General features: G+C 41.4%; 1 protein-coding gene across 2 annotated transcripts in view; it reads left to right on the top strand.

The window, feature by feature from the left end:
- The window catches only part of LOC145393867 (sperm-associated antigen 7 homolog), a 132,462-nt gene that overhangs the window by 57,509 nt on the left and 58,009 nt on the right, over positions 1 to 16,944 (top strand). For both annotated transcript variants that reach the window (XM_080267925.1, XM_080267926.1), the window contains exon 4: positions 6,331 to 6,502. In XM_080267925.1, coding sequence (XP_080124051.1) covers positions 6,331 to 6,502 — 172 coding nt within the window. The remainder of the gene's footprint in view (positions 1 to 6,330; positions 6,503 to 16,944) is intronic.

The following is a 16,944-nucleotide window of genomic DNA, read 5'->3' as shown; positions in this document are numbered from 1 at the left end:
TCCCTACTGGGCATGCATAGCACTTATTTAAGACCCTATTCACGCAAATAAGGGACAGAAAACATGAAATAAATGAAAAGGAACCAGAGAATGAGGAATTAGAAGTGAGTATGGAAAATATTTAGAAGTGTACAGGGTACTTATAACACGTCCGTGGCCGTTGCGAAGATTAACAGGCTTTGGCAGTGGTGAAAATGAAGTACAGTAATCCAGTGTTGTGCTGCACTTAATCCTTTTTGCTGTGAGTTATGATTGTTTAACATTGCACTTTCTCTTCTTACTTGCGCCATGACAGTTTCAACGCCAGTTTGCACTCCGCACTTAATCCTTTGCGCTCTGAATTCTAATCTCTTTACACTGCACAACACTGTGAATTCCCATGTGGTCTAGTGTGAGGTACTGCGGTTTATTCACTGTTTATTCACAAAAACTAGCATGTGCGGCATTCATTGCGATGAGCATCTAGTCAGGATGATAATTATGCAGTAACTGGGGATGGGAGGAAGCAAGGGGCTGCCTATAGACACAGCTGTTTGGCGCCATATGCCAAGTTCAAAGTATGGTTTATTTATTTATTTTTTTTTTTAATTTATTTTTTTTTATTTTATTTTATTTTTATTTTTATTTATTTATTTATTTTTTTTTTTTTGAGTTCCAAAGGCCTGGACCCAAAATGTCCGGACATTGAGAAGTCTGGTTACTTGGAGTCCTGATATTAAAGGGATTACTGTATAGCAAAAATGCAAGACTTCATTAAAATCTCAATCACTCATCATTGAATACAGGTATACCCTGGTTTAACAGTGCGATTGGTTAGGCAAAAGCCCATCTTTAGGCGGGGTATCGTATATCGGGGTACATTTAACATGTAAAGTAATGGGATGCGTTTTTCAGCCTTAGGTTTCCCCCCCAACCAAGTCCTAAACCCACCCTAATGAGCTCAAAAACAAGTTTAAAGCCAGTCTAAATGGCCTAATAGCTGTGAAAAAAACTAACCTAAGCCTAACACCTGTAAATAACTCCATAAAACCAGCAAATAAATTCTGAAAATCGTCAAATATAAGTCTGGAAAAAAATCAAGCTTAGTAAACTGTACCCCAGAATGACAATGTTCACCCCACCAGTGGCTAAAACACATTAATCTAAGTCTAAAAACAGTTTATAAATCAACCAGAATACACAATTTTAGTATAAAATATTATCAAAATCTGTAAAAAAAATCAAAACTCATCATTCATCCAGAGTTTGGCCATCATTAGGCAGGGTATGGTGGTATTTCTACCCCCATCATTAAGCCATGGTATCACATCTAGGAGTATTGTGTATCGATGTATACCTGTATCTGGTGCATTGCAATATCTGGTGCTGCTGGATCTGCTCTATTAAACCAATAGCTGGCGAAATTATGCAACACGTGGGGTCAAAACAAGTCGTAATCATCAGTTCTGTGCAATATCTGGTGTTGAGGTGTATCAGCCTGCACGCAGACAGTGGTCAGCCGACACCCAGGAAAACCCCAAAACATTCCAGCCATTAAGAATGCCTGCTATGCGCCATCCAACCAGAATCCATTGTAGGAGCAACTCACTTGGCACACCGAGCATACCGCCATGCTCTCATTCTTACCCTTGGATCTTGTATAGTAAAGACAAGATGTGTCTGTGTGCTCTGTGCTTCTGACCACTTGGTCATGAAACCCTAGTTCTGTGACTAACTCTGTGGCATCCTATGTTCATTGTTGTTGAAAAGCTTATGGCCTGTCAGTGCTCATGTCCTTGTGCTCTATTGTGATCCTGAAATTATAACTGCACATGGTGCACAGTGTATAACTTTCCCCTCCACCGATGCCAACACATGGTGAGTACATACAGAACGGTACTACACTATGTACTGTATTACTGTACTGTATCAATACTGTATTGTATTTTATGCTTAGGTTTCGGCTTTAACTCACGGAAAAGTTTTTAGGATAGAGGATCGAGATGAATAGTAACACAGTATCTGGCTCGATGCTGAATGTTGAGCCAATGGTATGTGTTATGAAATATCTGGCATTTCACTTTATTTGGCACAGGGCTTGGCTGAATTACACCGGATAATTGAGAGTTTATTGTATTAAAAAAATGCATCTTTGGGTTCAAGGGTTTCAACTGCATTACTTGACCTCAGTGATGTATTTTCATTTTATTCTTGCTACTCTGATGCAGTAGGAGCATTTGCAGTACAGCGCAGGTACTGTTATTTACCAGAATTTCTCATTTCCGATTTTATTTTGCAGGCAATGCAGAATGCTCCCATATTGTTTTTTTTTATAAGAATATTATGTACAAATACGTAAAAAGATGTTCTGGAAAGAGGTAAAGAGAGTTAGACAGGGTGCCAAAGAGGTTAGCTGGGGAGTGAAAGATAAAAGTGGTAGATTACTAGTGGAGAAGGGAGAAAAAGTGAGCAGATGGAGAGAACACTTTAAGGAATTGTTGACCGTAGAAAATGGAAGTAATGCAAGTATAAGTGGCTAGGGAATGGCTGGGAGAAGAAGGAATGTGAGAAGAGAGAAAGAAATCAGTAGAATGGAAGTTGTGGAAGCAATGAAGTCAAAATGGGGAAGGCCCCAGGAGTTGATGGAGTGTGTGGTGAAATGCTGAAGCATGGGGAGAGATAGTAGTAGAATGGATGTGGAAGATGTGCAGATTGGCCTGGGAGGAAGGTAGAGTCCCGGAGGATTGGAAGTCAGGTATAATTATTCCCCCGTACAAAGGGAAAGGGGAAAAAGAAGTGTGTGGTAATCATATGGACATTTGTCTTCTTAGTGTAATAGGAAAAGTATATGGTAGGATACCTACTGACAGAGTTAGGGAAATAGCAGAGGAGTTAGTTGGAGAAGAATAGGGAGGTTGTAGGAGAGGAAGAGGTTGTGTAGATCAGATATTCATTCTTAGATCTTTGATGGAAAAGTTTCTAGAGAAGGAAAAGAAGTTGTATGTAGCCTTCATGGATTTGGAGAAAGCTTATGACATGGTGGATAGACAAGGATTGTGGAAAGTATTAAGAATATATGGAGTAGATAGGGAAGTTGTTGAAGGCCGTGAAGAGTATGTATGAGGGTGCTAAGTCTGCACTGCATGTGGATAGAGAACTGAGTGACTTTTTCTGTTTAAAGGTTGGATTGAAACAGGGATGTGTCATGTCTCCATGGTTGTTCAATCTATATATGGATGGGGTAATAAAAGAGACACAAAGTAGGGCAGTGGATGTTGGAGCAACCCTAGTGAGTGAGGGCAGTGTTTGGGAACTCCCTGTACTGTTGTTTGCATATGATACTGTGTTGTTAAGTGAAGACGAAGGGGAGCTGCAAGGCTTGATGGATGAGTTTGGGAGAGTGTGTAAGAAACGGAATCTAAAGGTGAATGTAAGGAAGAGTAAAGTTATGGCCTTTGAGAGAAGTGAAGTCAGTGAATGTACAGTGAGGTTGGATGAGGAGGAAATGGAAAATGTGAGTGCATTTAAGTACTTTGGTAGTGTGATGAGTAAGGATGGAAGTTTAGAGGGTGAAGTGCTTAAAAGGGTACAAGGTAGAAAAGTTACTGGTTCCTTGAATGCATTGATAAGAAACAGGGAAGTGAGCATGGAAGTGAAAAAGCTACCAATGGCAGTAGTGTGATACCAACTCTAACGTATGGAAGTGAAGCTTGGGCATTGTTGGAGGGACACAAGTCAAGAGTGAGAACAGTGGAAATGAGTTATTTGAGAGGAGCATGTGGAGTCACATGGAGAGACTGACTGACAAATGAGGAAGTGAAGGAGCATTGTGGGGTGGATGTGGATGTGATAGGAAGCATTAAGAGAAACACACTGAGGTGGTTTGGCCATGTGGAGAGGATGGAGAGTGAGAGACTGATGAGGAGAGTGGATGTGAGTGAGGTGAAGAGGGGGAGAGGGAAGGGGAGGCCAAGGATGAGATGGAGGGATGGAGTGGAGAGGTATATGAGAGAGGGGGGTGTGAGCTTGGAGCAGCGCAATGAAATGGCGGGGGACAAGGTGACATGGAGGTGATTTGTTTGTGGCCACCCCTTACGGGATTAAGGCATCTGGCAATAGATAAATAGAGAAATATTTCTCATTCATTTAAGGTGAGCCTGAGGTTTTATAATGAGATCACAAAATACTTTGCAATATTGTTTGAATGATTTGTGGTGTTGGCTGTATACTTCAAGAGATGAAGAGTTATCGGTTTTACACATTCAGTATGTACGAATATTTCTTGATTCATACTTTTATTCAAATTCTGTCAGTGGTCACCAGCAAATGTATTAAAAGAAAAAAAGTTGTTTCACCACATAATCGCTGCTTGCGGTACGACATCCTCTGCAGATCAAAACACAGCCACATCTTGTCTCAGATGTTTCCCACACTTTTCTTCTTATTGGTTCTTTCTTGGCAGATGGGAACTTGGCCCAGCCTCTGACATCTCTCGCACCCTTCTTTCCTGTTTTCTTTCTTGAGTCTGATCTGCAGTCAGCCACAGCACATATAAAGTGTGTCATATTGAATGTAGACAATAGTCTTTTGACAAACACTCGTACATCAGGCACCTTGGAGCTCTGGAGCCGAGACTGAATTCAGTATTTTTTTTACAGCAGAAAAATATGCTAATTTGACTTGACAGCAATATCCATGACTTTACGATGCTGTGAGTTCATATAAAGACGAATACTAATATAGCCCCTTAAGTGTCTATCTATCTATCTATCTATTGCCAGACGCCTCAATCCCGTTTGGGGTGGCCACAAACAAATCGCCTCCAAGTCGCCCTGTCCCCCACCATTTCACTCCCCTGCTCCCAACTCACACCCCCCTCTCTCATATACCTCTCCACCCCATCCCTCCATCTCATCCTAGGCCTCCCCCTCCCTCTTTCCCCCTCCACCTCACTCACATACACTCTCTTCGTCAGTCTTTCACCCTCCATCCTCTATACATAACAGATTCTAGCAGTGGTTATAATGGTTGGTATATGTGAAACATAAGCTGTATTGCACAAATCATCTCTAAATAATGGTACTTTAGACATATTTTAACTATTATTTGCTTCTCAGATAGTGAAAAGTTTATGCATTTATGAGTTGAGAGACGAATCACAGATTCTTTGCCGAGTTTGTCCCTTCGACTGTGCAATCTCTGTCGGTGGGAACCACAGGCTCTTTGATGAAAATCTTATTTTTTTCTTTTAATATGTCTGCTGGTGACCACTGGGAGTATTTGAATAAAAGTATAAATAAGAAATATTCGTACATATGTGTAAAACCAATAAATCTTCATCTCTTTATGTATATAGCCTACACCACAAAACATTCGAATAACATCACAAAATATTTTGTGACCTCATTATTAGGCACAGAAGTCACCTTAAATAAATGAGAAAAATTTGTACATACTGTAATATTATTATGGAAAAACACACGTATGGGAGCATTCTGCATTGTCCACAAAATAAAATTGGAAATTAAAAATTCAGGCAGTATGTAGTATCTGTGCCTTATTTTGGCCTTATGTGGCATCTCCTGTTGCCAGCATGTAAAGCATTGTTGAGATTTATTTTGGGGTGGGTGAGTGGGTCAGAACTAGACTTCATTACCCATTCCAGTATGAAAATTCTTTCTTAAGGTGAATGAAATAGTCTAGATGTATTTATTTATTTATTAATTACTTATTTATTTTTTGTCTGATAGGGCTTAGGCTTAACAGTTTGTTCCCCAAGACCCGGAAGTTTCATAGGTGCCAAACACTTCTTCATGTCACCACTTTGGCACTAACATTCACCGTCCATATTGAATACATGCAGGGGCTGTCTCATACAGGACTGGTGTGTTGGTATTAGGGAGAGTGTTTTTGCCACATGCTGGCAGGTCTGATGGTAGATCAGTAAAGTCTGTAGTAACAAAATTCAAATTCTTAAATTGTTCCATGCCCCAGCCTGGATTTGAATCCTTGTCCATTGGGATAGGAAACCGGCTGTCTGTCAGCTCGGCTACAGTATGAACTGAGTTTGAAGAGGTTAAACTCTTTTCTGCGTTTTCTTCTCACTCTTCAGTGTTGCCATTAATCATTATCATCATCATAATCATCAACAACCATCTCCTTTCTCCCACAACAGCAGAATAAGATAGGGTACAGAGTGCAAGAGAAAACTTGATAGAGAGAACTAATCAACAGCATGCTCAGCAAAATTACCCATACTCACATTCACTCCCCATTCAAGCCTCTGGAATACTTACTTCACCTCATATGCCTTACAGATACTTATTGGATACCTGTGCTTGCTCCTGGCAGACGTGATGTGGCTGATATTGCTGGCCTGACAACATATGCTTTTGGCACCGACGATGTTGACCGCCACGTAATGGTATTCAAAAAGGAGTACCCACTGACAGAAGAAGAACTGGAAGCGTATAGAAAAGGGGAGGAGTGGGATCCAGAGAAAGCAAAGGAAACAGCAATACTTGTATGTATGATGATATTGATATTGTGTTTGTACAGGAAGTGCTTGTTGTAAGTCACCCATGTAATTTTCATTACTGCTATTAAGTCCACAGCAAATTACCTAAACATTGCCTATTGAAGCTCAGTTGCATTCCATGAATCTAAGCCATTTTCAGCAGAACAGGAGTACAGTACGAGTTGTATGGAAACAGTTATTTTGGAACACACCCTGACTTATAATGAGGACTGTCTGCACAGCATGCCCTAGTTTTACTATGAGGATCAATCTATCTATCTATTGCCAAACACCTTAATCCCATACAGGGTGGCCACAAACAAATCGTCTTCACGTCACCCTGTCCCTCGCCATTTCACTGTCCTGCTCCCAAGTCACACCCCCCTCTCGCATATACCTCTCCACTCCATCCCTCCATCTCATCCATGGCCTTCCCCTCCCTCACTACCCCTCCATCTCATCCATGGCCTTCCCCTCCCTCACTACCCCTCCACCTCACTCACATACCCTCTCCTCATCAGTCTCTCACTCTCCATCCTCTCCACATGACCAAACCACCTCAGTGTGTTTCTCCTAACGCTTCCTATCACATCTACATCCACACCACAATGCTCCTTCACATCCTCATTTGTCAGTCTGTCTCTCCATGTGACTTCACATGTTTCTCTCATGTAACTCATTTCCACTGCTGTCACTCTTGACTTGTGTCCCTCCAACAGCGTCCAAGTATCACTTCCATATGTTAGAGTTGGTATCACACTACTGTCATAGATGGCTTTTTCACTTCCATGCTCACTTCCCTGTTTCTTATCACTGCTTTCAAGAAACCAGCAACCTTTCTTCCTTGTTGTACCGGTACCCTTTCAAGAACTTCACCCTCCAAACTTCCATCCTTACTCATCACACTACCCAAGTACTTGAACGTACTCACATTTTCCATTTCCTCGTCATCCAACCTCACTGTACATTCACTGACTTCACCTCTCTCAAAGACCATAACTTTACTCTTCCCTACATTCACCTTTAGATTCCATTTCTTACACACACTCCCAGACTCATCCACCAAGCCTTGCAGCTTCTCTTCGTCTTCACTAACCCAGTATCATATGCAAACAACAGTACAGGGAGTTTCCAAACACTGCCCTCTCTCATTAAGACCACTCCAACATCCACTGCCCTACCTTGTATCTCTTTTATAACCCCATCCTTATACAGATTGAACAACCATGGATCACATCCCTATTTCTACCCAACCTTCAAATAGAAAAATTCACTCAGTTCACTATCCACATGCACTGCAGCCTTAGCACCCTCATACATATTCTTCACAGCATTCAACAACTTCTCATCTACTCCATATATTCTTAATACTTTCCACAGTCCTTGTCTATCCACCATGTCATATGCTTTCATCAAATCCATGAAGGCTGCATACAACTTCTTTCCCTTCTCTAGAAACTTTTCCAGTAAAGATCTAAGAATGAATATCTGATCTGCACAACCTCTTCCCTTCCTAAAGCCTCCCTGTTTTTCTCCAACTAATTCTTCTGTTATTTCCCTAGCTCTGTCAGTAAGTATCCTACCGTATACTTTTCCTATTACACTAAGAAGACAAATGCCTCTATGATTACCACACACTTCTTTTTCCCCTTTCCCTTTGTACAGGGGAATAATTATACCTGACTTCCAATCCTCCGAGACTCTACCTTCTCCCAGGCCAATCTGCACATCTTCCACATTCATTCTACTACTATCTCTCCCCCGTGCTTCAGCATTTCACCACACACACCATGAATTCCTGGGGCTTTCCCCGTTTAAACTTTCTGCATTGCTTCCACAACTTCCATCCTACTGATTTCTTTCTCTCTTCTCACCTCCCACCTTCTCCCAGCCATTCCCCAGCCACTTATATTTGCATTACTTTCATTCTCTATGTTCAACAATTCCTAAAGTGTTCTCTTCATCTGCTCACTTTTTTTCCCTGCTCCACTAGTAATCTACCGTTTTTATCTTTCACTCCCTTACCAACTTCATTGCCACCCTGTCTAACTCTCTTTGCCTCTTTCTAGAACATTTTCTTACATTCCCTCCACTTGACACTCAAATTCCTTCCAATTTCCTCATCCACTCTCTTCTTACTCTCTCTTACTAATCTTTTCACCTCTTTCTTCCTTTCTACATATAACTTTCTCTTTTGTCTCTCAACTTCTTCCACGCCCCTATTTCTCATCCATTCATTATATGCTTTTTTTTTTTCTTTTTGTGCCACAGCCTGTCTCACCTCTTCATTCCACTCCACCATGCTGTTCCTTGCTCCCCCTTTCGTTTTCTCTTCACGCTACACACCACCTCACATGCTGCACATATTTCTTCTGTGAACATCTTGGACACGCCTTCCACATCCCCCATCTTCTCCAGTTCATATTAACCCAATTGTTCCTCCACTTCTCTGTTGTGTTCTGCCTTTTTCTCATCCTCTTGTAACCTTTCCACTCTCCTTGCATCTACTCCTTCCTCCCATCCTTCCCTTGTTCTATTTCTCCATTTTACTTGGACCTTGATTTTGACCACCACTTGGTGGTGGTCAGAAAGTCCACTTCCCCAACCTCTATAAGCTTTTGCATCCATTACACATCTTTGCATCCTTTCATCCACACACACATAATCAGCCATTGCCTTCCTTTCCTTCAGTTCACCATCCACCCTTTTCATCACTCGCCATGTATACCTGTGGATCATTTTGTGCCTGATGAGGGTATTGGCTATCACCAACCCTCTCCCGGCACAAATGTCCACTAAAACACAGCCATTCTTATCTATATTAGCAGGCACATCCCACTCACCAACTACTCCATCCACCTTCATATTCCCTACTTTACCATTCATGTCACCAATCAAAAACACTCTCATTCTTTTCAAACTTTTCCTTGCACACTTCCACATTTGTCTAAAACTCTTCTCTCACTGTGCTTGAACGATCTTGCGTTGGTGCATACATGCACACAATCGCCCACATTTGTAGTCCAACTTTCAGTCTCATCCACACAATCCTTGAGCCAACTGATCCATACTCTCTTATATTCTCCTTCCATCTGTTACAACAATACACACTCCTGCTTTTGCCCTTTCATTCTCACCTACTCCTGCACATATACCCCATCCATACTCCCATTCTCTCATACTCTCTCCTCTCCATTTAGTTTCAGTTAATCCACATACATCCACTTTTGCACCCCAAGCACCTGGACAATCTCTCTCGCTTTCACCTCATCATTTGCACCCCTTACATTCCATGTTGCCATCCATATCATGTCCATTGTTCGGTCCTTAGTCGTCATCTTTTGGTCAGTCCTGGTCGGAGGCTGCTTGTTCGTATTTTTAGTTAGTTGTTTTCCGGGGAGGGGCACTAACCCTCTGCCAACCCACTTGCTGTCATGTAGGGAACACATGTCGGTTGGTTATAAGGTTACCACCCAGCGTTGTGAATGATTTCCTGGTTTACAGGAAATAATTTGGCTTGCCACTCAATGTAGAGCTATAGGGTAACACTACATTAAGTGGGTGGGTGAGAAAAAAACTTTGAATAATGATTTATCATATATCAAGTCAGTTATAAGAGGCTTTCACTGGGGATTTGTTTTTGGCTAAGGGTCACCCACACAACAGTCTAAAAACAAGTTTCCAGCTCACCTCTGCTGGTAGTTATTTCATTTCATTGCACTTCACTTGCTGCTTACCAACAAAAATGAGTCTAAAAATGGGTTTCCAACTCACCTAAGCTTGTAGTTATTTCACTCCACTGCACTTCACTTGCTGCTTGAACTCCAGCACCACATTACAGTATAACCTCACTATAATGGACCAATTGGGGCCCAAGCCATTCCGATAAACGCAACATCCAGACTTCCCCTTGCTAACCCAGACATTTGCCGATATATCAGACATTAGTCTGGATCGCACCCATGGTTTTTTAACTGTTTTAACAACCATTGCAGCACTGTACTGTATTATACTTTCACTACAGTAATCAAATGCTATAAAATATATAATAATACTATACTGTACACTGATAAACATATCTTTTATTTACCTTATTTTGGTGAACATAGCTGAAGTGGTCAGGCAATCTGGATTGCCTCTGGCTTTATTGGACTTTTTCCGATATACAGTACAGTAGAGTCGCGATTTAAGACAAAAAAAAACAACAACAACAACGATCTTACAATAACACAGGCATTTAATTTCTCCTATACAGTGGGGCCTCACATCTGGCAAATACAGTAGTCTAAAAAAATTGCCCCAGATGCGAAACTGCCTGATCTGGGGCAAAGTTTAAATGGGAAAAATTAACAGGAGTCTTTTGTCACCTGAAAGTTACCTTGTTTTACATATGAGGTGCTCCGAGCCAGAGGGGCGACTGTGCATTTTGCTTATTTTCGGTAATAAGTTTTTAAACTTTGACTTGGCTAATTATACAGTGGGAAAACTAACGTTTATGCATTTTATTGTTTAGCATGAAAGTGCAAGACAAGATGATTAAAATGGTGGTAAACATGACATGTTTAAAGTATATTACAGTTTGGTAATTAGATGTCAAAGCAAATAAGTAAAATGCATAGTCGCCCCTCTGGCTCGAAGCCCCTCATATTTTTGTACTTTTATCTATCTGTTTATCTATCCATCTATTGCCAGATACCTTAATCCCATAAGAGGTGGCCACAAACAAATCGCCTCCGTGTCGCCCTGTCCCCCGCCATTTCACTGCCCTGCTCCCAGCTTACACCCCCCTCTCTCATGTACCTCTCCACTGCATCCCTCCATCTCATCCTTGGCCTCCACCTCACTCACATACACTCTCCTCAGTCTCTCACTCTCCATCCTCTCCACATGGCCAGACCACCTCAGTGTGTTTCTCCTAATGCTTCCTATCACATCCACATCCACACCACAATGCTTCTTCACTTGTTGTCACTCCAACAAGGTCCAAGCTTCACTTCCAAACATTAGAGTTGGTATTACAACACTGTCATGTAGTAGCTTTTTCACTTCCATGCTCACTTCCCTGTTTCTTATCAGTGCTTTCAAGGAACCAGCAGACTTTCTTCCCTGTTGCACCCTTTCAAGCACATCACCCTCTAAACTTCCATCCTTACTCATCACACTACCCAAGTACTTAAACGCACTCACATTTTCCATTTCCTCGTCATTCAACCTCACTGTACATTCAATGACTTCACCTCTCTCAATAACCATAACTTTACTCTTCCTTACATTCACCTTTAGATGCCATTTCTTACACACTCTCCCAAACTCATCCACCAAGCCTTGCAGCTCCCCTTCGTCTTCACTTAACAACCCAGTATCATCTGCAAACAACAGTACAGGGGGTTTCCACACACTGCCCACTCTCATTAGGGCCATTCCAACATCCACTGCCCTACCTTGTATCTTTTTTATAACCCCATCCATATACAGATTGAACAACCATGGAGACATGACACATCCCTGTTTCAATCCAACGTTCAAGTAGAAAAATTCACTCAGTTCACTATCCACACCCACTGCAGACTTAGCACCCTCATACATACTATTCACGGCCTTCAACAACTCCCCATCTTCTCCATATATTCTTAATACTTTCCACAATCCACCATGTCATATGCTTTCTCCAAATCCATGAAGGTCGCATATAACTTCTTTCTCTTCACTAGAAACTTTTCCAGTGAAGATCTAAGAATGAATATCTGATCTACACAACCTCTTTCCCTCCTGAAACCTCCCTGTTCTTCTCCAACTAATTCCTCTGTTATATCCCTAACTCTGTCAGTAGGTATCCTGCCGTATATTTTGCCTATTACACTAAGAAGACAAATGCCCCTATGATTACCACACACTTCTTTTTCCCCTTTTCCTTTGTACAGGGGAATGATTATACCTGACTTCCAATCCTCCGGAACTCTACCCTCCTCCCAGGCAAATCTGCGCATCTTCCACGTCCATTCTACTACTTTCTCTCCCGCATGCATCAGCATTTCACCATACACTCCATGAATTCCTGGGGCTTTCCTCGTTTTAACTTTCTTCACTGCTTCCACAACTTCCATCCTACTGATTTTTTCTTCTCCTCTCACATTCCTCCTCCTTCTCCCAGCCATTCCCCAGCCACTTATACTTGCAGTACTTTCATTCTATATGTTCAGGAATTCCTTAAAGTGTTCCCTCCATCTGCTTACTTTTTCTCCCTTCTCCACTAGTAACCTACCATTTTTTTTTTGTCCCAAGGAAGTAAATCATAACCATACTAAACATCAATATAAATATGTAAAGGAAATAAAAACTCACCAGTATCAAGTTCAGGAGTGTTTTATTTGAACAAAAGTGTGGGTTATGGATTGATGAATAACTACTGTGTGGCAGCCTGGGTTGCTGCCCCAGGTCTTTCTCAAGGTTGCCATCATATTATTTTAATAAGTTCTGGCTGAACACTGCCAAACACAAGACACAGGCACAAAAATTAGTCAGGCAAGGTAGTAGCTGTGGTATGTGCGGTGGTGGCATACACAATGGTGTAATTACAAGATGTCCTCCAAGTGCTGAAGTGGGTGCGCTCAGAATTTCGCCTGGTGAGCGCTTGCCAGATGCAGGGCTTTGGGAAGTTTCCAACCTGATGCCAGATGCAAAACCACCAGTTAAAGAAAAGCCAGATGCAAGGCCACACTACAGTTACTTAATATCTATCTATCTATAGCCCGACGCCCTAATCCCACAAAGGGTGGCTACAGACAAAATTCCTCCAAGTCGCTCTGTCACCCACCATTTGACTACCCTCCCCCCAACTCATTCCTCCCTCCCTTATATACCTCTCAACTCCATCCCTCCACCTCATCCTCGGTCTTCCCCTCCCTCTCACTCCCTCCACCTCACCTACGTACACCCTCATAGTCAATCTTTCTCCATTCTCTCCACATGTCCAAACCACCTCAGTGTATTTCTCCTAATCTTCTCAACCACATCCACCCCACAACGTTCCTTCACTTCTTCATTCGTCAACCTGTCCCTTCATGTCACTCCACATGCTCCTTTCAAGTAACTCATTTCCACTGCTCTCACTCTTGACTTGTTCCCCTCTTGCAAAGTCCATGCCTCGCTTCCATACGTCAGGGTAGGGATCACAATACTATCATGCAGTGACTTTTTAACTTCCATACTTACTTCCTGTTTCTCATCACTGCTTTCAGTGAACCAACAACCTTCCTTCCCTGCTGTACCCTTTCACGCACTTCATCCCCCAAGGTTCCATCCTTACTCATCACATCACCCAAGTACTTGAATGCACTCACATTCTCCATATCCTCGCCATCCAACCTCACCGTGCATTCTGTGACTTCGTTCCTCTCAAACACCATAGCTTTACTCTTGTTTACACTAACTTTCAGATTCCTCTTCCTACACACTGTCCCAAATTCATTCACCAAACCTTGCGACTCCCATTCATCTTCACTCAACAATACTGAATAATTAGCAAACAACAACACTGGAATCTTCCAAATCTCACCCTCATTCATTAGAGCCAGCCCCACATCCACTGCCCTACCTTGCACCTCCTTTACAACCCCATCCATGTATATATTAAACAGCCATGGAGACATCACACAACCCTGTTTCAGTCCCACATTGAGATCAAAGAACTCACTCAGCTCACCATCCACTCACACCGTAGCCCTAGCTCCTTCGTACATACTTTTCACAGCACTCAACAATTTCCCCTCCACTCCTCATATTCTCAATACCTTCCACATACCTTGTCTATCTATTGTCATAAGCTTTCTCAAGTCCATGAAGGCAGCATACACTTTCTTTCCTTTCTCTAGATACTTATCCACTGAACATCTTAGAACAAATATCTGATCTACACACCCTTTTCCCTTCCTAAGTCCCCCTTGTTCTTCTCTGACTAGCTCCCCTGTTATATGCCTTACCCTATCATTGAGTATTCTACCATATATTTTTCCAGTCACACAAAGAAGGCAAACACCCCTATGGTTACCACATCCTTCTCTCTCCCTTTTTCCTTTGTATAAAGGAACAGTTATACCTGATTTCCAGTCCTCCGGAACCCTTCCCTCTTCCCAAGCTTAATAGCGCAGTAATATCACTCAACTGCGCAAGAGAAACTGTGTGGGAAGTGGATGCGTTTAGGTATTGGATTTCCAGATAACTGCATTGTTTGCATCTCGTTTGTTATGGTTTTGTCAGTCGCTGATTGGCTTCCTCGACCAGACCCGACCCACCTGACCCATGTCCCATACCACCTGCCACAGCCTGCCTCAGTGTTGTGTGGACGGTCGCTGTGATGAGAGGCGTTCATTTGCTTGTTTCCTTGCTTCTCATTTCCACTGAGAACTCAGAGCATGTGGTTCCAAACTAACTTCATGTATGCCTAAGCACCCTGAAAGTGTTATGAGCACAAGAAAAGTATTCATTCCAAAGGAAAATGTAAAATTGTTGGACGAAGTGGCATGTGGTGTGGGAGCTTAAATGCAAACAATCAGATACAGTATATAAAATGAGTTGGATGTGTTTACGATGTGGATAGTTTCTTTGCTGAAAAAAAAGTTAATGATGAAAGGCAGTAAAATTCTTGTTTTCACCTTTAGTGCAACAAGTGTGAAAAGAAAAAGGCTATCTTTGTTAAGAATTGACGGTCTTTGGTCGAGAAAATTCGGCTCTTACAGTGTGTGAGGACACAATATGTTGATGTAAGTAGTTGAATTATGTGAGTTCAGTTCTTGTGAATTATACTCTCATACAAATTATACTGCTTGGCTGACTTGTTTATCATTCACAATTACAGCATTCGTGTGTATCTGAGAAGTACGCAATCACTTCATGCTGACGACTTCAGTATAGATTTTTTTTCCTTTATTATTGATGACTAATGTCTTTTAAAAATAGCTTCACTGGCTTTTTTTTTTTTTTTTTTTTTTTTTTTTTTTTTTTTGAGCACCAAAAGTGATTCCTGGTGAAATATGCATGATGGTTGGCGGCCATTATTCACATGTTGATTAGGTCAGAAGTTCCTCATTGGTAATGAGGAACATCAAGAAGCTTAGTGGCAATCCTTGGTGGTTAAAATTTTTATAGGGAGTATTAGCCCCTACACCGCGGGCTTGTTTACCAATGACTTGCGTGTGCCGCGGGGTTATTTGGGCTCCGACAGACTCTCAAAAAATATTTGCCAAAAATCAGTTATTAGTCCTAGAATAATAAAATTACATATGCTTATGGCACATACCTTCAGCTTTCTCCTGGAATGATTGTTGAGCCTTCGTCGGTTACCGTAGGACTTGTGGAGACCTCTGAAGTAGGGTAACAAAGTCTCCACTTTACACTTCTCGACAACCCGTAATATGATTACCACAGCCAGATACAAACACTATAAACACTATTCTACAATTATCAAGTAGTTTGGGATCCATACTCAAAAAAAAAAAAACACTGTGAAAGCAATGGAAATTACGAGCGCTTCTGATCGTCGCACTGGCACTAGTTCGCTTTTGTTACTCTGTCATTTATTATTCATAAAACCCCTCACACTTTATATTTCTGTTACTATATAACACTTATATATATCTACAGTCTTTATCCATAAGTTTCCTTCAGTAGTATTAGTTTATTGTCACTGTAGGGATTCAATTTCTTTCAGTAAAATACGTAGCATTCACTTTCTCGTCCTGTATACTGGCATTGAGAGTGAATGTCACTTTCATCTTCACTCTCATAACTCATAGCATTCAGACATGCTAGAGTGAAACTTTCACTTTCATTACTCCTAGGGTATATACTCGTATTCTTATAATGCTACTCATTTACATTTCTATTTACGTTCTCTATTTTATTTACGTTATTTACATTTCTATTTTATTTACACTGTGTTGTGCACTGTCATTTGAAATAACTTATAAAACTATTTTCCATTGTTCACGTATATTTACATTCATTACTTTCACTTGCTGTTTACACATTATTTACACATTATTTACAATTCCACTTGCACTGTTTTACTCAATAGAAAGATCGTAGTCACTCTTTTATCAATTGTCAGCCCTTTACCTCTTTCCACACGAGGTTTAGTAGGGGGTAAAGGTCACAGAGCCATTTGCATGGGAGTGAAAAAAGGCCTTGAAGTCAGCAAGAGGAAACATACGTCCCCTCACTTCGGAAGATGAGAGTAAACTGATAACGCAGGGCCAGCCTGCAGGCCTGTTTAGGGGTTATTCAGAGTTACCAATATTGGTTCTTGAAACAGCTAAGTCTAGCACTGATATGATTGGCAGGAAATCTAGACAATACATTATAAATTTGGTAGTTCCAGGTGAATGTAAATATTACTTAGGCTTCTCCCTTCCCTCCTTACATGTATATTTATTACGAAAATAGATTAGAGG

The sequence above is a fragment of the Coenobita brevimanus genome, chromosome 25, assembly GCF_032717465.1.
Source record: "Coenobita brevimanus isolate Jiangsu-jjx chromosome 25, ASM3271746v2, whole genome shotgun sequence".
Classification (NCBI taxonomy): domain Eukaryota; kingdom Metazoa; phylum Arthropoda; class Malacostraca; order Decapoda; family Coenobitidae; genus Coenobita; species Coenobita brevimanus.
Note: the sequence above shows the minus strand (reverse complement) of the source record. Positions and strands in the feature narration are given on the sequence as shown.